Genomic DNA, 21,984 nt, shown 5'->3' on the forward strand with positions numbered 1-21,984 from the left:
TAAACGAACAAAGTCAGCTGTTCGATTGACTTTGTTGTGTGCTTAAATTGGCGAAAAATCTTTGGAAACTTTCACTGTTTATTTTGTGGAGCAAAAAATTTATTTATTATCTTAGATTACATGTTTTGATTATTATGACTTGTTGTCCAACTGTGAACTGTTTTATATGTGTATCTTTTTAGCTTAAAAATAACAAGTTTGTTTGTGTTCCGTGGTGTATATCTTATAAATGGCACAACGTTGCAAAAAGGTAAAAACGCAAAGTTATTACCAAATGTATTCTTAATATCGCAAAATTAATCATTTTTGCAACTTTTTGCACGTTTCTTAAAAAAAAATACTTATGCCCAGCCACTTATGAGCTTGCACACGCTGCACTTCTCGAAGTTTGGGAGATAAACAGCCGCTCGGAAGATGCTCGGCACATTTACGGCGAACCATTTGATGTCAATCATGTCCAATGTGTGGAGCAAAACCAACTGAAATTCTTGAAATTAATGATTTCTATACCAAAACATTTTATATAATGCCAAATACGGATCAATATGGAATAAGCCCCCTTTATGCGTGGATACGTTTCTTTGAATTTGTAATTAAATTATAATATAGAATCGAGCTAAAAAAGTGGCATATCAAAGGTATAGACAAAGACAAACTGGCGGCACGGAAACCGTAAATTCAAAATTCGTTTTGTAAAGATATGGGACTTCATGTAGACAAACCGAGCAAAAATGGTATGGGCAACAATAATGACGGAAACACGGCGAGAAGAGCATTCTCAAATTCAAAACAATTGTTTTCGATTTTAGGAGTAGACCACCATTTAATTCATTGCCTTTTCATTATTTTGATTGCTATAAATTGTAATAATCCTATAAATTCTGAAAAATTCGAATTATTTTGTATTGAAACTTTCACCACATATATGTCGAGCTACTCTTGGTATCCCATGTCTCCGACTGTACACAAAATTTTAGTACACGAATATAAAATCATACATGGATCAATCGTTCCAGTTGGGTCTTTGGGAGAAGGTGCATCGGAAGCAAGGAACAAATTATTTAAAGCTGACAGAAAGCATCACGCAAGAAAATGTAGCCGCATTGACAATATGTCTGATGAGCCAATATTGAATGAAAAGGACAAAGATACCTCCGTAAGCTCGTCCGAAGATGACGGTTACGATAATGAAAGTGATTAATTGGAAATATATTTAGAGGAAGAGGAATCTGATTAAAATGTACATTATTTGTAGTCAAAATATAAAAATTACAGAAAAATTATAAGTGGCCTGCAGCAATTTTACAAATTTAATTTATTAAAAGGGCCATGTCAAGTGATATATTTAATCACAAAGGCCAGTTTTTTTACAGGGTAAAGCCAGCGCAGAAGAAGTCGGACCCTTCAGCATATCCTCCACTGAACGTGGGAAGAGGCAACGGTGGTAGCCGCAATGTGCCGCCAAACGAGGGGAACGCCTGGCCATCTCCAAAGACAAACTATATCTTAGTGGCCAGGCTGGTGAACTTCTAGAACAATGGGCTGCCGATTTCCTTATGATTTTTCTCATGAGGAGAAATGGGCTTTCTCCAATGCCGATAGTGACATAATCCGGAAACGCATCTGGGCGAGAGCATAAAAATGTTCAGAATGAGTAATAACCTACACAAGATAACAATGTTTATGTTTAACTGCAAATGCAAAAATTATCTGAGTAACATTTTTAAAAAATAGAAAATCTTTTTTTCACTTAAAAAATTCTTTCATAAACGAATCGAAATCGCATCGTCGTCGCAAGCAGACGGGTATTTATTGTGCTCCGGGAAAAAGTATTCAATAATATCAAAAAAGTGCAGTGACTGGTTTCGTAAATCAACAACAACGCGAAAAGACGCTTTCAGCGATGAAAGCGCTAATGTTTATATTGATTAATTAATTAATTAATTAATCAGAGGAATCTGATTAAAATGTGAACGTGAGCAAGACGAGAGAGGGCTCTCAGTACAAAGAAACAACGCTTACTTCTCTTTCAAAGAAACCGAAAGTATTGCAAGCTCTTCCCAAACACGGTCCATCACCACAAACTTGACCGAATTCTTAAACGTAGAAAGCGAGAGAGCGAGTTCTTTCTCCCCCTCGCTTTTTTCGTTATAAATTGGCGGGGGGTTAGGCTTCCTTTTTTCGACTTCTGTAGATTCGGCGTCATCCTCATAGTCTGCCAAGATATTAAAACGGTTTGAGTTCGTGAGCGTTTCTATTGCAGCTATGTTAGCATTAGTAACTAGCACCGCAACTTCTTTGACAACGTCAACCGTAACAACAACCGCAACTGTAACGACAGCTAGCAGCGCAAACATTAATACTTCTACCGCTGCGCTGCCCGAAAAAGAGAACAAAAACAAAGAAAATATTAAGCCGTTTGTCCAGACTGGTATGAATCGCTACATCCAAATAAAAAAAAAAGGCTAAGCCCCCTAAACTCTCAACGCAAAATAACCCGTGGCAATGCTAACATAGCTAACATGCTAACATAGTTTTAAAATCTTAGCAGACTATGAGGATGACGCCGAATCTTCAAAAGTCTAAAAGAGGAAGCCTAAGCCCCCGCCAATTTACATACGAAAAAAAATCCAACGTTCTTGGCAACAAAATTATAGAGCTTATTGGCAAGGACAACTTCCACATAATACTACTCGTAAAGGGCAACATCCAGGAAACAAAAGTTCAAACGAAGTCTGAAGATAATTACAAAGCATTATAAAAAAAATAACTTTTACACGTATCAGCTAAAAAGCAGCAAGGGCCTGCAAGTCGTACTTAAAGGCATAGAGTCCGAAGTATCGCCTGAAGAAACAACAAAGGCGCTACAAGAGAAGGGATTTAGCGCTAAGACAGTCTTCAATATCCTTATCAGGGATAGAAAGCCGCAGTCACTTTTTAATGTTGAGCTTGAACCAGAAATTAAGCCCCTAAAGAAATACGAAGTGCACCCTATATACAGTTTATAATGAGCTGAAAAGTCGTATCAGCCAGAAGGGAATTACTGCTCGCACCCAAAATAAACAGTTGATAGCCTCCAGGTCAAACCCTGAAGTCTTCTTCTCGACTGCAGCCAGATCCTCACAAGGACCCATAAACTCTGCCAAAAATGTCACATACGCAAGCGCTTTAAAATCAGGACTGGCTACCCCAGCCTCAAAAAGCTCACTGCCGCAATCAGCACACCAAGAACCGAACACGGCTCAGCAGCATCAACCGCCGGAGCAGCCAAAAAGTAACTTTGAAGCTATGATATGCAGTCTACAACCAAGCCTTACGAAGTTCATGTCGTTTATGCGTACAACTATGCAAGATCTGATGCGAAACCAAAATCTATTAATACAAATGCTGGTTTCACAACAATCCAAATAATGACTTCCCTACGAATATCTACGTGAAACGCTAACGGCGTTTCGCAGCATAAACTCGAGTTAGCGCAATTCCTACTAGACAATCAAATCAACGTAATGCTGCTTTTAGAAACACATCTTACGAACAGATACAATTTTCAACTACGAGGATATTCATTCTATGGAACAAATCATCCAAATGGTAAAGCACACGGCGGGACTGGAATTTTAATCAGAAGCCGTATTAAGTTCCATTATCATACGAAATTTGCAAAAAAAACTTCCTACAGGCCACAACAATAAATATACACCTAAATACTGGCAAGAAATTAACTCTAGCTGACGTATACGCTTCACCATAGCCGAAGATGAGTTTATGCAGTTTTTCAACTCACTCGGAGACCACTTCATAACAGCAGGAGACTACAATGCCAAGCACACACACTGGGGATCTCGTCTCGTGACCCCAAAAGGAAAGCAGCTCTATTATGCAATTATAAAAGCTAAGAACAAGCTAGACTATGTTTCTTCTGGCACACCAACATACTGGCCGGCAGACCCAAAGAAACTTCCCGATTTAATAGACTTTGCGACTACCAAAAACATCCCTTAAAAGCGCCAAATGCCTTTCGGATCTTTCATCTAATTACTCACGTCAACTTGATCAAGCTCTACAGCAAGAAGAAACGTATGTTCACTACATAGTGAACCGCTACATAGAGCAATTGTCATCTAACAGTACAAAACACTCACTATGCTCACCCAACTCTGAGCTCAACGAAAGAAACCGTGATGCCTATTAGAAATTCCACAGGCGGGTGGGCGCGCAGCGACGCAGACAGAGCCAGCACGTTTGCCAAACACCTTAAAAATGTCTTCCAACCAAATCCTGCCACCAATGCGTTTACTTTTCCGACTCTATCATATGATCCCCAGCCTCAACATGAGCCAATTGAGTTTCGCATAAACTAAATCGTTAACATCATTAAAAGACAACTGAATCCGAAAAAATACCCGGGCTGCGACCTCAGAACTCACAAAATAATCATTGAGCTCCCATAATGCGCCTTTTGCACTCTCACCCAGCTCTTTAAAAAACTTGGCCACTTTCCAGTGAGTTGAAAAATTCAATTATAATAATGATAGCAAAGCCGGTGAAGACCACATTATCCCTACGTATAGACGTATATCCCGTCGTATAGACCTATAAACCTACTCTCTTGCCTATCTAAACTTTGAAAAATGCCTAATGACTCGGATAAACACATAGCTGAGAATCCAGGTTGGAATCTCGTCATCAATCTCGAAATTTTCCATTCTGCGGCGATCCACTCTGCCGCACAGGTATATCCCACATTACTTACAACTTTAAACGCGATTCTCTCGAAATTTTGACAATATATTTAGAATACCTTTATCTATCGAAACATTTTTTTTATATTGCTTACTTTTTTTATCAACAATTTTGTGACGTTTTTTTCGTGAAAATTTTATCTTTTTTTCAATCACTCACCATTTTGCAAAATATCGCAAAAATCCGACGTGAGACGATAGCTGTTGATGTATAGAAACTAACCAACTTGATTTTTTGTTCTCGATCAAAAATTAAGGACGTTAGCTGTCCGGCCATGAATCCCTTTAAACAAAAAAGGGCCTACAAAGAAATGCTGCACAGCCGTCTTTTTCTTTTCGATTTTTTTTTCGAAAAAAAAAATTATTTTGTACTTCGCATCTAATATTATATAACGTAATTTATAAATTGGCTCGATTGGCTTTTTCATTTGGCCTAAAAAAATCCAGAAAATTCGCTCGTCAAAATGTTATCGGTACTGTAAAAATAAGCTTTTTGCGAAATCCCGTTTTCGGTTTTCCGGGTCCTAAAATAGGCATATGTGATTTGGGAAGAACTATACGTTCAGTTAGTTTCTGATGAGTACTGTGCTCAACCGGTCGTTGCATTGCTCAAGTGTTAAAAGCATGGCGTCGTGTAAGGTTCAAGTTTCCGGTAGTAAGAAGATCTATATTTCAAAAAAAGTAAAGGTTTTCTTAGAGCGACCGTGAGCGCTGAAGCTTGGTGATTACAACCTTACATACCATATAGCAGTGGTGGGCACGAAATCTAACGTTCGGGGCCGCAGCTTGGCCAAACAAAAAACTACAACAACAACCACCACCCTCGCGATGGTTGTCGTCGCGTTGTGCGCAAACGGACCCTTAATAATTGTTGTTGCAAACTCGGGACCGCGGGGTCGGGCCCGCTACCTGCTTTGGAATTTGTGTAGCATTGTTTTTGTAAATCTTCACGGCTCACTGACCGCCCGACTCGATCGTCTGGCCCGATTTGCTGGCGCCAAAAATTACGAATAACGGGGGGAGCCTTGAGAGCCCGAGGAGCCATGGGCTTGCCTACCCCTGCCATATAGCATGGGCCGACGGCATGGGAGAAATCTTAAGATGTTTTCGCATAAAGATGTTTTTAAATGTTGTTTCTCGGGAATTCTGTAAATCGGAAAAATAAATTAATTAACTACAAAGGTATGTCATTTTCGGTTCGTTAGCTTTCCATCCCATGGCTTGTCCAGCTTTCTTTAAACTTTTAATCTATACGAAAATTCGCAATGGGATGGCATTATACATTTATTGTGTGATTCCGCAAAGTTATCGCCAGTGTTTTAAAAAATGTGGTTAGTTTCCTTTTATATGATTTTGATTTTGCTTTTAAAGTCGAAAACGCAGAAGTCGCAGTCGAAGCAAATGTAGTAGCAAGTGTTGCCTTTCGTTTTCTGGCTTTCTTTTTTGCCTTTGCTTTCGATCATGAGCATAAGTCAAAGCTGCCGCTTTTATCGACTTTCAAAAATTATCGGAAGTCAAAATTAGCAAGAATATATAAATTGTGGAAGTTACGCGCAGCCGCCGTCGCGCTTCTTTGCTTCTTTGGATTTTACTTGAAGTTAGTTTGGTGCTGGAATTACACGTATTCAGCCATGGCTCCAAGTGAAGAGTGGATGTATTTGGAAACCAAGTCAGATGAGGGTTTTGCAATATGCAATATATGCAAAAACTCTTTTAAAAACAATAGAGCTTTGAATTAAAAAAAAATTCATAATAAAACAACTAAAAACTAATTTAAACGTGCAAAATCTTAAAATTATTCAGACGTCATTAACATGTTCCTCAACTAAAACAATCAGAATAAAATTGGAGTAAATAAAAAAAAACTAATAAGGTCGTATATAGGTCTGGTAAGACTGGTCTCAAATTCGCCAAATATGAGAAATATTTTCGATCCAATATCCGAAGCCTTTAAGACTGCTGTCGGCAAAATAATGCATTAAACGGCAGAAATACACTAAAACTTCTCAAATAAAATCAATTACAATCAATAAATTATTTTTAGAATAATTGAACTTAGAGGTGCAGGATCAACTGGATCATAAAATCATGCTGTGTGATCAAACTCTTCACCAGATATATTAAAAAATTAAATCAAAACAATGAAGAGGATGACAAAGAGTGCACCAACGACGAGTATTTAAAAAAACTTGAAATCATAGAAAAAGTGCCCTATGTAATGATAGGTAATATTCAAGTTTGACGTTGTCCTGCACATACAAAACAGCTGGTTGCGCTTGATGTGAAAAAAACATCGAAAATGTTCAATTTCTTACTCAATTGTCAAAATTTGACAAAATACATAAGGAAGACATTCAATGGATGTCAAATGTATCACTGAGCTCAAAAATTTGAAAGTGGATTCCTCGTTTTAAGATTTTATCGAGACATATTGCAATGTTTTTAGTCCCTTGGAAAAATTAAAAAACAAAAAAACAAATTCAAGAAAAGTAATTTTTATGCTCAAACTTTTTTTTTTTTTTTTTTTTTTTATTATCAATCAATCAATAGTTATATTTAAAATCTGTCCGGAGTTATGGACAATAATTAAATTTTATAATGGGACCTTAACTTAATGAAATATTGAGTAGTACAATGTTTGAATGTACTACTTCAATGCTCAAACCTTGAAGCTTAAAATATACCCAGAAAAAACGGTAAATGATTCACGACAGGATTTAACAAAAAGTATGGAAAATAAAAGTTTTAATTTTATAGAAATACGATCAAAAACATTGTTAAATAACAAATTCATAGTTTCTTGATTTCAACATAAAACTTACGCTATAATTCATTTGAAATCTATTTGGGACAGATAGTCTGAACCCTTTTGGCCATACATATATGCTCAACTCCGAATTCCAGTTTTAACAATTCATTTTTTGATGAGGAAGATGTTAAAAGCGAACAGTTTATTGGACGTATATAAAAAATGTTAAACTCTAAACTTTTGAATGAAAGGATTGATATAGACGTGTTATCATATTGGGAAGGTAAACACCATACCGATCAGGACTTGCACGTGATAAGTTATTCTTAAGTAAAATAAGTAAGATAAAAAAAAAAACGAATAAAAAAGTTCAAAAATTACGAAGTAACTTATTGCCAAATAATTCTTCAAAGTCATAGGTAATAAATGAAAAGTCGCGACGGGTACGCTACTGAATGAATTTGTCGCAGATCAAAAACAACGGCAGCGGCGGGTAACTTCCTCGATATGTATATTGCTAATTTCCACTTACGTTGCTGATCGAATGTAACAGCGACCAAAATCAAAAATAGCAAAAAGTCGAATGCCTCGACTTATGCGACTAAGACTTCCGAAAATACTTGGAATTCGACAAAAGTGGCAGCTTCCACTTATGCTCATGACCGAGAGCATCAGAAAAACAAGAAAGCAAGAAAACGAAAAGCGGCAAAGCTGCGATTTTTGATTTTGGTCGCTTTTTGAATTTTACATTTCCTTTGACTACCACTTCTGCATTTTTCAGAAGCAAAAGCAATTGCGCATTTCAAGAAGTCGCCAGCAGTCGAAGCAGCAAAAAGCAAGAATATTGCGACTTATGCTACTATTACAAAAAAAACCAAATTTGTAACACTTGTCAAATTATAGAAATAAAATTAAACTTCACAACACATTATAGAAAATAAAACAACAAAAAAATCAGTGTGTGTCTAGGAACACGCGTGAGGAACGAAGTTCCTTTGGCATGTTTGGCAATGAAGGAGAGACGAGTGAATAAAGGCGAAAAATGATTTACAACAATTTACAACTTTATACAAAAATGATTTTTATTTATTACTTATTTATTCTAGGTATATAAATCTAATTAGTTCATTCAAATATAGTGATAATTGGCTTATGATAACTAAAGTAAGATACAAACATTTGAGATTCAACTTTGTCCAAGTATCTCGAAAAAACTGCATCAATAGTCGTATTGAATCTTGTTGTAGACATTGTTGGGTCGTTATTAATTTTTAAAGAAAATTCTTCAAGGAGAAATTGTGTAAAGGAGAAACGCTCGACTGTGGAGAGCGAGAGAGTGAAAAATGGTTATTTTCTCTCAATCTACGAAGAAGAATCAGACAGATAGCCGTTTAACGTTACGTTACGGTTTTTCTCGGCTAGCCCTCCTCCGCCAAACTCATACCGCGCCATAAGAAACTTCGTTCCAAAAACTTTCAAACGAAATAATTAAGTAGGACAAATTCAATAAATGAAGCTTAACGGTAATTTAAAAAAAAAATTAGTATGAAAAATTATATAATTATTTTAAATAGTCCATCTTTTATTGTCCAATACTTTAAGAACTCGTCCTGGCATTGAATTAATTTATTTTTACAGGATTTCAATGTCAGTTTTCTCCCATTCTCGTTTAATTGCTTCTTTTAATTCTTTGAGACTAGTAAATTGTTTTCCATTAGGATAAACCCTTTGAAATAATATGCCCCAAAGATTTTTAATTGGATATAAATCTGGGCTGCGAGCTGGCCATTCCAAAATTGGGATTTGCGATGACGAAAGGAAGCTCTTTGTAAGCTTTGCACAGTGGATAGGTGCATTATCCTGTTGAAAAGTCCATTCTTCACCGAAATAGTTCCGGCGTGAAAGTTCCTGGAGACGTGGACTTTTTTAGGACTTCTGATGTTGCGATAATAATAGGGGTAGCCATCAGGGCCATCTAAATTAAACTTCTACCCATCGCTAAATATTACATTTTATTGGCAGTGACAAATAAGATCGTATTTGGGAGGCACTGAAGTTTTATTGACTGCTAGAAATTTAATACGTCGTTTGTCCCGCTCGTCAACAAGAGGTGGGCGCCCAGAACGGGGTTTTTTTCCATGGTTTTCGGGGTCTTTTTTCACCGTCCGCTTACTCCTCCCACATTCTGCAGCAATTTAGCGTATTGACATTAAAGATCTGCAGGAATACATTCTTATTGCCTCGGCTTCTTATTATTGCTTATTTGCCTTATTGCTTCTTATTGCATAGAATACATCCGAACATAAACTGATCTGTCCCACTTACCTATTTCGTTCGCAAAATTAAAGCTCGCCTAGTCAATATAGACCTAACAGGAAAATCGTACGGTACTTTTTAAAATTCTCTCTGCTTATCTCTCACAAATCTTTCAATCAACAATTCGTAGAAAAAAAAAATTCGAGTAGTGGGATTTTGTGTCCGAAACAGTTATCAACATAAGTGTCCTACTTACTTATTTCGTACACTTTATAACTGATTGATCGAAAATGCTGTAACTTTGTTGTTTTTTGAGTTAGAGAGTTCAAATTTTACTATTTTGAGAGCTATTTTTGGCAAAATAATACGACATGCCAAATTTCATAAGGATCGTCCGATTATATCCTTTAGCTGCCATATAATGAACCACCGGAAATGTTGAATGTTGAAACTTAGTACAGATTCTAATTTTTGGTCAGTTAATCCAACCTACCAAATTTCATAACGATCGGCCTATACTATATCTTTTAGCTGCCATATCTTTTACCAACTTTGGTATGTTAGAAGATAGAAGCTTGGGACTTTATAGATAGATATTTTTTTATAATGAATTGGTTTTATTGTGATATTCTCATAAGGATTGGCCAACTTTATCCGATTTTTGCGATATTCCATATATTCGTTTTTAACTGCAAGGGTATATCAACTTCGGCTCCGCCCGAAGTTAGCTTTTTATACCCTTGCAGAGGGTATTATAATTTTGTCCAAAAGTGTGCAACGCAGTGAAGGAGACATCTCCGATCCCTATAAAGTATATATATTCTTGATCAGGATCACCTCCTGAGTTGATATGAGCATGTCCGTCTGTCCGTCTGTCTGTCCGTCTGTCTGTCCGTCTGTCTGTTTCTACGCGAACTAGTCTCTCAGTTTTAAAGCTATCGTCTTGAAACTTTGCACACACCCTTCTTTCCTTTGCACGCAGTATATAAGTCGGAACGGCCCGGATCGGCCGACTATATCCTATAGCTGCCATATAACTGATTGATCGGAAATAGTATAACTTTTGTGTTTTTAGAGTTAGAGAGTTCAAATTTGACATGAGAGCTATTTTTGGCAAAACATTACGTCATGCCAAATTTCATATGGATCGGCCGACTATATTCTATAGCTGCCATATAACTGAACGATCGGAAATGACCCAACTTTCGTGTTTTTGAAGATAGAAAGCTGGAATTTAATACAGATTCTATTTTGGGTCAGTTAATCCAACCTACCAAAATTTCATTAGGATCGGCCGACTATATCTCATAGCTGCCATATAACTGAACGATCGGAAATGGTATTTGGTAGAAATATCAACTTTCGTATTTTCGAAGATAGAAGTTTGGGACTTTTTTTAGATTTTGTATTGTAATAAATTGGATTATATATTCCTATTCAGATAAGGATCGGCCAACTATATCCGATTTTTGCGATATATATCCGGTTTTAACTGCAAGGGTATATAAACTTCGGCTCCGCCCGAAGTTAGCTTTCCTTTCTTGTCTTTCTTGTTTTTATATTAATATAAACTTATTTTAAGCTTCTAGACGTTGTACCTGAGTTATTGAAAATAACATATGACATTCCAGTAAGTTTTCTGTTATGTATATATTTTTTTAAATTTAAATTTAATTTGATATTTTTTGATTCTTAAAGAAATGGGCGACCTAGGACGTCCATATTCTATACCACAAGAGGATGTTGACACCACAGTTTTGCGAAGCTGGCGTCTGAATGGTAAGAATTAAACTAAACTGATCTATTGAATAAGTACTCACTAGATTAGACTAACATCCAAATAATTGATATAGGCCAAAAAAAATTTCTAAAAATATATTTTAAAATCAGAATCGGGTCCGTTATTAGGATTAAACTTATTAAGCAATAAGGTGTGTTTGTATATTTTGTATTAATTCTGTCCTTGTTGTGAGAAAATTTAGTTTGTATTAATATTGTTACCGAGCGTTTTCTGTAACTGAAAAATATATTTTTAATTTTTTTCCAATAATTAGTCTGTCGCTTTATATATTTATACCCTTGCAGAGGGTATTATAATTTTGTCCAAAAGTGTGCAACGCAGTGAAGGAGACATCTCCGACCCTATAAAGTATATATATTCTTGATCAGGATCACCTCCTGAGTTGATATGAGCATGTCCGTCTGTCCGTCTGTCTGTCTGTCCGTCTGTCTGTTTCTACGCAAACTAGTCTCTCAGTTTTAAAGCTATCGACTTGAAACTTTGCACACACCCTTCTTTCCTTTGCACGCAGTATAAAAGTCGGAACGGCCCGAATCGGCCGACTATATTCTATAGCTGCCATATAACTGATTGATCGGAAATGGTATAACTTCGGTGTTTTTAGAGTTAGAGAGTTCAAATTTTACATGAGCTATTTTTGGCAATATAATACGACATGCCAAATTTCGTAAGGATCGGCCGACTATATCCTATAGCTGCCATATAACTGAACGATCGGAAATGACCCAACTTTCGTGTTTTTGAAGAAAGAAAGCTGGAACTTGGTACAGATTATATTTTTGGTCAGTTTATCCGACCCACTGAATTTCATAACGATCGGCCGACTATATCTTATAGCTGTCATATAACTGAACGATCGGAAATGGTTTTTGGTAGAAATACCAACTTTGGTATGTTTGAAGATAGAAGTTTGGGACTTTTTTTAGATTTTGTATTGTAATAAATTGGATTATATATTCATATTCCCATAAGGAGCGGCCAACTATATCCGATGTTTGCGATATATATCCGGTTTTAACTGCAAGGGTATATACACTTCGGCTCCGCCCGAAGTTAGCTTTCCTTTCTTGTTTTCTGTTACTATTTTAATAATTGAAAATTAATTATCGCGAACGATTGCATATGGATCGGCGGCGAGAGAATAACAATAACCGAGCACGGCTGACCGCTTTACATTTATAGCTGAGCGACGGAGACAAAATTGTACAAAAGAAAGATGCAGGGGCCGATCGAGGGTGGGCAAGGCTGAAGGCGAGGGAGGAAGTAATAGCGCGGGTTGAAAGTGCATTGTGTTGTCATAAGACGATGCTGCCCTTAAATACAGAAAGCTTGTATGCTCCCTCCGATGGATGTCCCCGAATTTTCAACATCTTTTTAAAAGGGATTCCGGCGCACTTCATTATACGGGCTTTCAGGGCTTTATACGGGCTTGCTCTCCACCGCTACAAACAACCCAACAAAACCGAGTATTCTGAAGCACCTGCCAACTAGTGTCCAATTGGTCTCCTCCGTCGCATAACAGTTCATAAAATGAGGCAGGTGAAACCCAGAATGCGCAAGTTCTTTGGGTCTTGCCAATTGCCGAAGTCTAAGCTAACGCTGGATTGTAGATCTGTAAGCACAGGTGACTTCAGGTAGTGAGACTGCAGACAAAGTCCTACCGAGGGGTCACTTGTTTTAAGTCCCCTATTCCAAATACGACCACCAGCAATTTAGAATCGGGAAGCTGCAGCTGAGATAATCGCGAAAAGATGATCTTGACCTGAAAGCCGAAATCAAGAAGCGCTCGAAAAGGCACAAACTTCCCATAGCAGTTCATCACCAGCATATTGACTGTGGCTAGAAGAGGAAAACCGTCGCAACCACGATCCGTTGCCACCAGGGATTTTACGGTAGGAGCCGCAGAGTTCGTACATGCAAAACTGCTGGAGGGAATGTGACTGATAGCGGATCCAAAAAATAGGCGATCCGTAGGAGTCAAACTAATGAAGCTAGGGTAGGAAGTGGGACGAAATGCCACACAACATACATGCAGACAAAGGCGCTCTAGTAATAAAAATTTACACTAAAACGAAAATACCAAACGATATTGACACCATAACGAGACGACGGATGGTAGCAGTACTCAGGAATACCGATATTTTATTGAACAGATATCGAACCAAAATATCATCTCTAATCGTTATAGTCTCAGTAGAAGCCAACAAGAAATCAAAATCAAAAAATTATGCTAGGAATGTGAAAAGTGTATTGAGTAAATAATTATTAAATAATTAAACGTCGTTTTCAAATAAACTAAGCGTGTTGAGTTTAGGCGAAGTATAGGAGTATATTTTATAATGTGTCGTGGCTTATACGATTTCTGTTTTCCGTCAACACCAGTTTTAATGGCGAAAATGATTTAATTTGAAGTTGTACAATGTAAATTTTTAAAGGCATTATTAGAAGGGTACAGAACAAAGTAACGGTGCATTAAATGCAGATCAGCCAAAAAAAAAAATGCACGAGAGTCGTAGCTCTCGTTGTAAATTTGTAAAAAAATCTAAATTTTAAAACATTTACATTTGTAAACACATTAAAAGGGTAAAGAACATGGTAACTGTGCATTAAAAGCAGATCAGCCAAAACAAAAATACGCGAGAGATGTAGCATAAAAAAACTTTTTTTTCTGCTATTGCGATACATATAGCTCTGAACATGATACAATTATACAAGGTAATCCATTGGGCTGACAAATCGTTCGGGTTTTGGTCCATTAATTTCAAACTGTCAAACTGAAAGGTTTTTTTTTTGTTTAACTTTAACCTTTAAGTGGCCAAGCAAAAAAATGACTTTTTGCAGTTCTTGTCGCAAGCAAGTGCTAGGTAAAGTTTGTTTTTTTTTGTTTGGTTTTTTTTAACTAAAAATTTGAAACAGAAATTGTGAAACGCAGCTGAGCAGGTCGATATTGGTGTAAATATAAAAAAAAATTTATTTTAAAATACGTATATGCTTTAGAATTAAGAACTTAAACAAGATAATGGGTGTCCAAAAACAAAAACAAAGAATTATGTCAAATTCAAAACTAATTAAAATAAAATTATAAGCACTACAAGTCTCTTCATAACTAAGAAAAACTTTTAACCCCATGTCTCGTGTGCTGGTTATTCGAAGTACTGTATAGCCGTTTCACTCACACTAGTCAACGCTTACTATGTTAAAATAAAAACAAGAAAGGAAAGCTAACTTCGGGCGGAGCCGAAGTTTGTATACCCTTGCAGTTAAAACCGGATATATATCGCAAACATCGGATATAGTTGGCCGCTCCTTATGGGAATATGAATATATAATCCAATTTATTACAATACAAAATCTAAAAAAGTTCCAAACTTCTATCTTCAAACCATTTCTATCAAAAACCATTTTCGATCGTTCAGTTATATGGCAGCTATAAGATATAGTCGGTCGATCGTTATGAAATTTGGTAGGTCGGATAAACTGATCAAAAATATAATCTGTACCAAGTTCCAGCTTTCTATCTTCAAAAACACGACAGTTGGGTCATTTCCGATCGTTCAGTTATATGGCAGGAAATAGGAAATAGGAATAGGAAATAGTCGGCCGATCCTTACGAAATTTGGCATATTATTTTTCTCATGTAAAATTTGAACTCTCTAACTCAAAAAACACCGAAGTTATACCATTTCCGATCAATCAGTTATATGGCAGCTATAGAATATAGTCGGCCGATCCGGGCCGTTCCGATTTATATACTGCGTGCAAAGGAGAGAAGGGTGTGTGCAAAGTTTCATGTCGATAGCTTTAAAACTGAAAGACTAGTTTGCGTAGAAACAGACAGACGGACAGACAGACAGACGGACATGCTCATACCAACTCAGGAGGTGATCCTGATCAAGAATATATATACTTAATAGGGTCGGAGATGTCTCCTTCACTGCGTTGCTCACTTTTGACCAAAATTATAATACCCTCTGCAAGGGTATAATAAGAGACTATAATTCTACGAATGGACTACCTTGTATAATTGTATCATGGCTCTGAACTTTTCGTAACCCGAAGCAGAGCAGAGCAGTTTTCGTTTTTGTGCTACGACTCCGCTCCAGCTCGAAAAAAGTGAGACCGGTAGCAATAGTATGCAGAGCAATATTTCTCAATATTTTAATATGGATGAAATTTGTATGACGTGGTACCATTTTGGCTGCGTTCGTGTCGAGAACACCCGTGTAACCGTGGATTGCCGTTGAACTACTCAGCAAGTCGTAACCGCTCAGACAGCCGTACGGTCAACCGGCGCCGTGAAAAAACCAGACTACTCCGCTGTGCAAGGAGCAGATGCGCATGGTGCCGCTTTGCAAGACGCATCCAACATCGCCCACATAGCCGCACGCTCAACCGGTGTTGTGAATAAACAAGACAAGCTACAGCCGATACCTTTACATGCTGAACAAGCCAGTGAAAATATGTTAATACAAATGCTCCAGGGAAAGTAACAGTCCGATCAAAACTACATCGAAAAAAAAACAACAAAAAAACAACGCCAAATACTGTCCCGTGATTTACCGACATTCAACGGCAATCCGGATGGCTGGCAGAAAATTGAAAACAGCACCAATATCGCTGTGTTTTTCAATGCACATTGGGCCACCGAGCTGATTTGTCGACGAAAATTAAAGTTTTAAGGCTAGGTTCTTTAAATTTGGTACATTTGGTTTCGGACCGATCTGATCACGCCTTCCCTAGCCGTCCATATGATTTAGATGTTCTCTTATTTATATTTATACGCTAATGGTAGCTCTGATTAAACTCAACTAATGTATTTACTTCATTTTGTAACATTTAACCTTATATTATATTACCTTATATTACCTTATTAATATGTAAAAAATAATAATGCATTTAAAATTTCTGATTTCAAATGATAAATAAGTATTTTACATTTAAAAATGTTCCTAACATTCGTCTTCTACATCAATTTCTATTGAAAACGGATTTTCATAGTCAGATTCTGAATCATTATCACTATTGCTAGCATAAAAATTGGGAACATTGTTATTATTGTTCATTTTACAAGAATGTAGCAAGTTTGATGACTCCAAAAGTTGGATTACTTCTACTGGTAGGGGTAGTTTAAGTGCAACAATATGTGACATTAATACATATCGGTGCAAAATGGAGCAAAAAAGGTTAATAATGACACATAGTTACTTTTTGGCACAAGTTGGCACATTTTTTATACTTGTACTAATATCCACAACAGAAGGGTTAGCAGGTTAGCTTTTTTCTACTTTTGAACAACACCAATAAACGCACACAAAGAACACATTATCAAACATGAACAAAGTCTTTTTTTTTTAATTTTTCTAAATACTTTTGTGTTTTTTTCCATAATTTTGGTAAAAATTGCTTAAACCACAAACATTTTGGCATGCTCACAAGTGAACAAAATCATTTTCCCGCTCTTTACTTTAAATTTTCGTCTACGTTAGGGAAACCTCTATAAACAAGGAACGACTTGACACTCTTATCGATTACGCCCTGGCAGTAAGAAATTTTTGTGCTACCATGAAAGCATTCAAACTAAATGATCACCTAAACAACACTTTGCTGTTGATAGAGTTGGTAGAAAAATTATTCAGCCAATACAAATTGACTTGGGCTATGCACCCGAAAGGGCTGCATGGAATACAATACACCAACGTATAACGCTTCGCAAAGAGAAGTTATCCATTGAATCGTCTGCAACAGTGCATTTCATTTTATCACCGAATGCGGGGTATTCCCAAAAGCTACCTTACTAAAAAGAAACAAGAAATTGTTCGAGAATACACGTTTTGTTTTAATTCTTGAAGTTCCATGGTCGCATATGCTTCTCAACTAAACTGTGCGAGATCGGGGGAGGCGAATCAAGACACCATCCTCTGCTGCACAAAGGTCGTGAAAATCCTAACATCGTCTCTTCACACCGAACAAATCCATCCGGGAACAATATTTTCGTATCGTACAGATCAAAATATACACTGGCAGCACTTGTATTGACACAGTTGCATTTCTAGATAAAGGTTTATCGGTCACACTCATAGACGAAAATTTCTTCAAAAGGTTAAACATTCAAGGTAGTCCGGATCCAATCTGCATGCAGTGGACGAATCAAACGATACGAAGGGAGAACGAATCCGTTTTCTTCAACATAAAAGTATCCAGCATAGACAACAACAGAACCTACTGGCTAAACAATGCACATACAGTCAAAATTTTGGCATTACCAAAGCAAACGCTGGACATGAAAAAGTTAACCAGTGAATACACTCATCTGCAACTATTACCGAATGTATCATTTATTAATGTTGAATCAATGCACTATAGGCCGGATGACCACTTTTTCTGGCCAAAAACCCGTTTTTCGAAAGTTCTTATAATTAAGATTTTATGAAGTCATTATATTAATATAATATCAGACTTATATATTCGATTCGTAATCGAACTACCGAACTGAGCGGACGTGCTTTGTCCGAGCTCCGGGAAAACTTCACTTCGCTTATATTTTCGCCAATATAAGCGAAAAGACACTGAAATACAATTTATTAAAAGCGACAGACAAGCTTTTTTTATAACAGTTGTAATGTGCTAAACCAAAACTAGTGCATTGTTGAAAAAAAAAATACGTACCACGCAATGAGCTCATTGAGCAACGACCAAAAGAACGAGCGTAGAAGTTCAGTGAACCAAAGAAACGGCTTCTACTCTTACTTTTCAACCCGCGATACCGAAGTGGAAAAATCGGCGCTTAAAAGCAACCCGGCTTTACTGACCGCTGAAACCCAAAGGGCACGGTCTTGCTCACCCGCTCTGCTCACTCCGACTCCCGCGTCATTGAGTTCGCAGTGTAAAACCCCCCCTCCAATATCGGAAACAAATTTCGCACCAACAACTAGCAGCGCTACAACTTCTGCAACAACAGCGAAAACCCCTGCAACTCAAAGTACCACGACGTCAACGACTACAGCGAGTACAAAAACAACAACCTCGGAAAGTGCCAAAGCGGCAACGGCCACACAGACTGGAATGGATCGCTACATCCAAATTAAGCGCAAGCTTAGCCCGCAGAGTAATCCGGCAGGCAACAAAACAAAAATTAACCGTGTCCTGAATAACGATAATGAACCAGACAGATCCACTACTAACAGATTTGCCCTACTGGCGGAGGCTGAGGAAAACCAACCAGCCCAAGACACCGCAAAAAAACCCAAGCCCCCTCCAATCTATATTAGGGAAAAAAGCTCGAGTGCCCTGGTCAACAAAATTGCGTCGTTGATCGGGAACGGTGAAAACATTCATGTTGTTCCGCTTATCCATGAAACAAAGGTGCAAACCAAGACTGAAGAGCACTTCCGAATAGTGTCAAAATATCTGGACACTGTACAGAAAAACTATTACACGTACCAGCTGAAAAGCAGTAAGGGCCTACAAGTGGTAGTAAAGGGAATAGAACCTGATGTTACCGCCGAGGAAATAAAAACCGCCCTTAAAGAAAAGGGCTTCGCCGCCAAGAATGTTATTAACATTCTAAATAAAGATAAAAAGCCACAACCCCTCTTCAAGGACGAGCTCGAGCCTGAAAGCAGGTCGCTGAAGAAGAACGAAGTCCACCCAATCTACAACCTGCAATATCTTTTGCATCGGAAAATCACTGTTGAAGAGCCACATAAACGTAACGGTCCAGTGCAATGCACTAATTGTCAAGAGTATGGACACACAAGGTCTTACTGCACACTTCGGGCTGTCTGTGTAGTCTGCGGGGACGCCCACAAGTCCGCTTGCTGCACTACAAACAAGGACAGTACCGTGAAGAAATGTGGAAACTGCGGAGGCAGCCATACGGCAAACTATAGAGGATGTATTGTGTATAAGGAGTTAAAGAGTCGCATGCGTCAAGCGACCGCAACGCGCAACCAAAATCCACAGAATGCGTACGTTTCGTCAAAAACCACGCCAGACGTCTTCTTCGCCAAAGCTGCGAGATCCTCATTCGGTCCACTAAACACCACCAACGGCTTCTCCTATGCCGATGCTCTACGATCTGGAAGGGAAATTCCAATTCAGCCTAACTCTCAAAGCGCTCAACAGGCCCCAGAACAGCCACACAGCAAAACGGAAACTATGATGCTTACCCTCCAACAAAGTATGATGGAGCTTATGTCATTCATGAAAACGACCATGCAAACGCTTGTTCAAAACCAGAACATGGTGATACAGCTGCTCGTAGCACAACAGTCCAAATAATCTATGCAGGCGCTACGAATATCAATGTGAAACGCCAATGGTGTCCCACGGCATAAACTAGAATTGTCACAATTCTTGACCGAAAACCATATTGACGTTATGCTACTGGTGGAAACGCATCTTACAAGCAAATACAACTTTCATATAAGAGGCTACACAATCTACCGCACAGATCATCCAGATGGGAAAGCCCACGGTGGAACTGGAGTTCTAATCAGAGAACGAATTAAACACCATTTTCACAAAAGGTTTGCAACAAACTTCTTGCAGGCCACATCGATACAAATTCAGTCAAGCAACGGAATCCTTTCAATTGCTGCCGTTTACTGCTCTCCTCGCTTCTCAATCTCGGAAGGACAATTTATGGACTTCTACAATTCACTTGGGGATCGATTTATAGCCGCAGGAGACTACAACGCCAAACATACGCACTGGGGATCACGTCTAGTGACTCCCAAAGGAAGACAATTGTACAATGCAATTATAAATGTGAAAAATAAACTGGACTACGTTTCCCCTGGAAGTCCCACATACTGGCCAACAGACTCACGAAAGCTCCCAGACCTTATTGATTTTGCAGTGACAAAAAACATACCTCGCAATCTAATAAGTGCCAAAGCAGTCTCGGACTTATCATCAGACCACTCGCCTGTGCTTCTAACGCTTCTTCAAAGCCCAGAAATAACCGAACACCCCTTCAGTCTGACGACGACAAAAACAAACTGGCTAAAATACAAAAAGTACGTGAGTGCCCACATAGAACTCGCCCCGGATTTTAACATGGAATCGGACATCGACTACACTACGAGCGCCCTAAAAGAAGTACTCGTTGCGGCAGCTAAAATCTCTACTCCTCATAGGAAAGAAGTAGACCGAAACAAACACTTCAAATCTAATCAGCAAATCGAACAGCTCGTGCGAAAAAAGAGGCGCACGCGTCGTGATTGGCAAAACAGCAGATCACCAGCTTCAAAACAACGCCTTAAGGAAGCAACCCGATCACTCGACCAGGCTCTTCACCAACAGGAAGAAAATGCACAGCTGAGGTACATCCAGAATCTCTCGCCAACAAGCACAAAGTACCCCCTGTGGAGGGCCCACCCAAATCTTAGTGCCCCAATTGAAACGACCACCCCGATAAGAAACTCTTCGGGATGCTGGGCTCGCAGCGACGAAGACCGAGCTGAAACATTCGCCACACATCTCCAAAGTGTCTTCCAGCCAAACCCAGCCTCAAATTCATTCCTCCTGCCAGTAATTCAGCCAGAGTCCTCCCCTCAGCCAGCCGCACCTCCATTCCGGCCGAACGAAATCGAAAAAGTCATAAGAGGGCTAAAACCAAAAAAGGCTCCCGGTGGTGACCTATTGACCCCAAAGATGCTGATCGAACTTCCAAAATGCGCTATAGAGGTCGTCTGCAAACTATTTAATGGAATCATAAATCTTGGCTATTTCCCAAAAAAGTGGAAGAAATCCATTATTATAATGATACCGAAGCCTGGAAAAGACCACACAATTCCGTCATCATACAGACCAATAAGCCTTCTATCTTGTTTGTCTAAACTGTTTGAAAAATGCTTGTTAACTCGCATAATACCACATCTGGAAGCTTGCAATATCATCCCGGCACACCAATTTGGCTTTCGAAGAAACCATGGAACCATCGAACAAGTGAACAGATTAACATCCGAAATACGCTCAGCCTTCAAACAACGAGAATACTGCAGCGCTATTTTCCTCGACGTATCTCAAGCTTTCGACCGAGTTTGGCTCATCGGACTCATGCACAAAATTAAAACGTATTTGCCAACATACACCCACAAGCTACTGGAATCATACCTCTTCAATAGGGTATTCTCAGTGAGATGCAACGCAGCTACTTCGGGCGACTACACCATCGAAGCTGGAGTTCCACAGGGAAGCGCACTCGGGCCGTGTCTATATGTTTTGTATACTGCGGATATTCCTACGAGCGCACAACTAACAACGTCAACGTTCGCCGATGATACCGCTATTCTTAGTCGCTCCAGATGCCCAACGCAGGCAACAACCCAACTGGCTAATCATCTCACAATAATGGAAAGGTGGCTGTCCGACTGGCGCATTAAAATAAACGAACAAAAGTGTAAACATATAACGTTTACTCTTAATAGACA

At 38.4% G+C, this 21,984-nt stretch overlaps 1 protein-coding gene across 9 annotated transcripts in view; it reads left to right on the forward strand.

Moving 5' to 3' along the window:
- The window catches only part of MFS17 (Major Facilitator Superfamily Transporter 17), a 52,858-nt gene that overhangs the window by 10,915 nt on the left and 19,959 nt on the right, over positions 1 to 21,984 (forward strand). For 5 of the 9 annotated variants that reach the window (XM_043210924.2, XM_043210923.2, XM_043210920.2 and 2 more), the window contains exons 3-4: positions 11,330 to 11,377; positions 11,446 to 11,526. In XM_043210924.2, coding sequence (XP_043066859.1) covers positions 11,448 to 11,526 — 79 coding nt within the window. In that variant the 5' untranslated portion in view covers positions 11,330 to 11,377; positions 11,446 to 11,447. The remainder of the gene's footprint in view (positions 1 to 11,329; positions 11,378 to 11,445; positions 11,527 to 21,984) is intronic. The other 4 variants (XM_070277964.1, XM_043210926.2, XM_043210925.2 and 1 more) reach the window with 1 other exon arrangement.

This window comes from Drosophila bipectinata, chromosome 2R (assembly GCF_030179905.1).
Source record: "Drosophila bipectinata strain 14024-0381.07 chromosome 2R, DbipHiC1v2, whole genome shotgun sequence".
In the NCBI taxonomy this organism is placed as follows: domain Eukaryota; kingdom Metazoa; phylum Arthropoda; class Insecta; order Diptera; family Drosophilidae; genus Drosophila; species Drosophila bipectinata.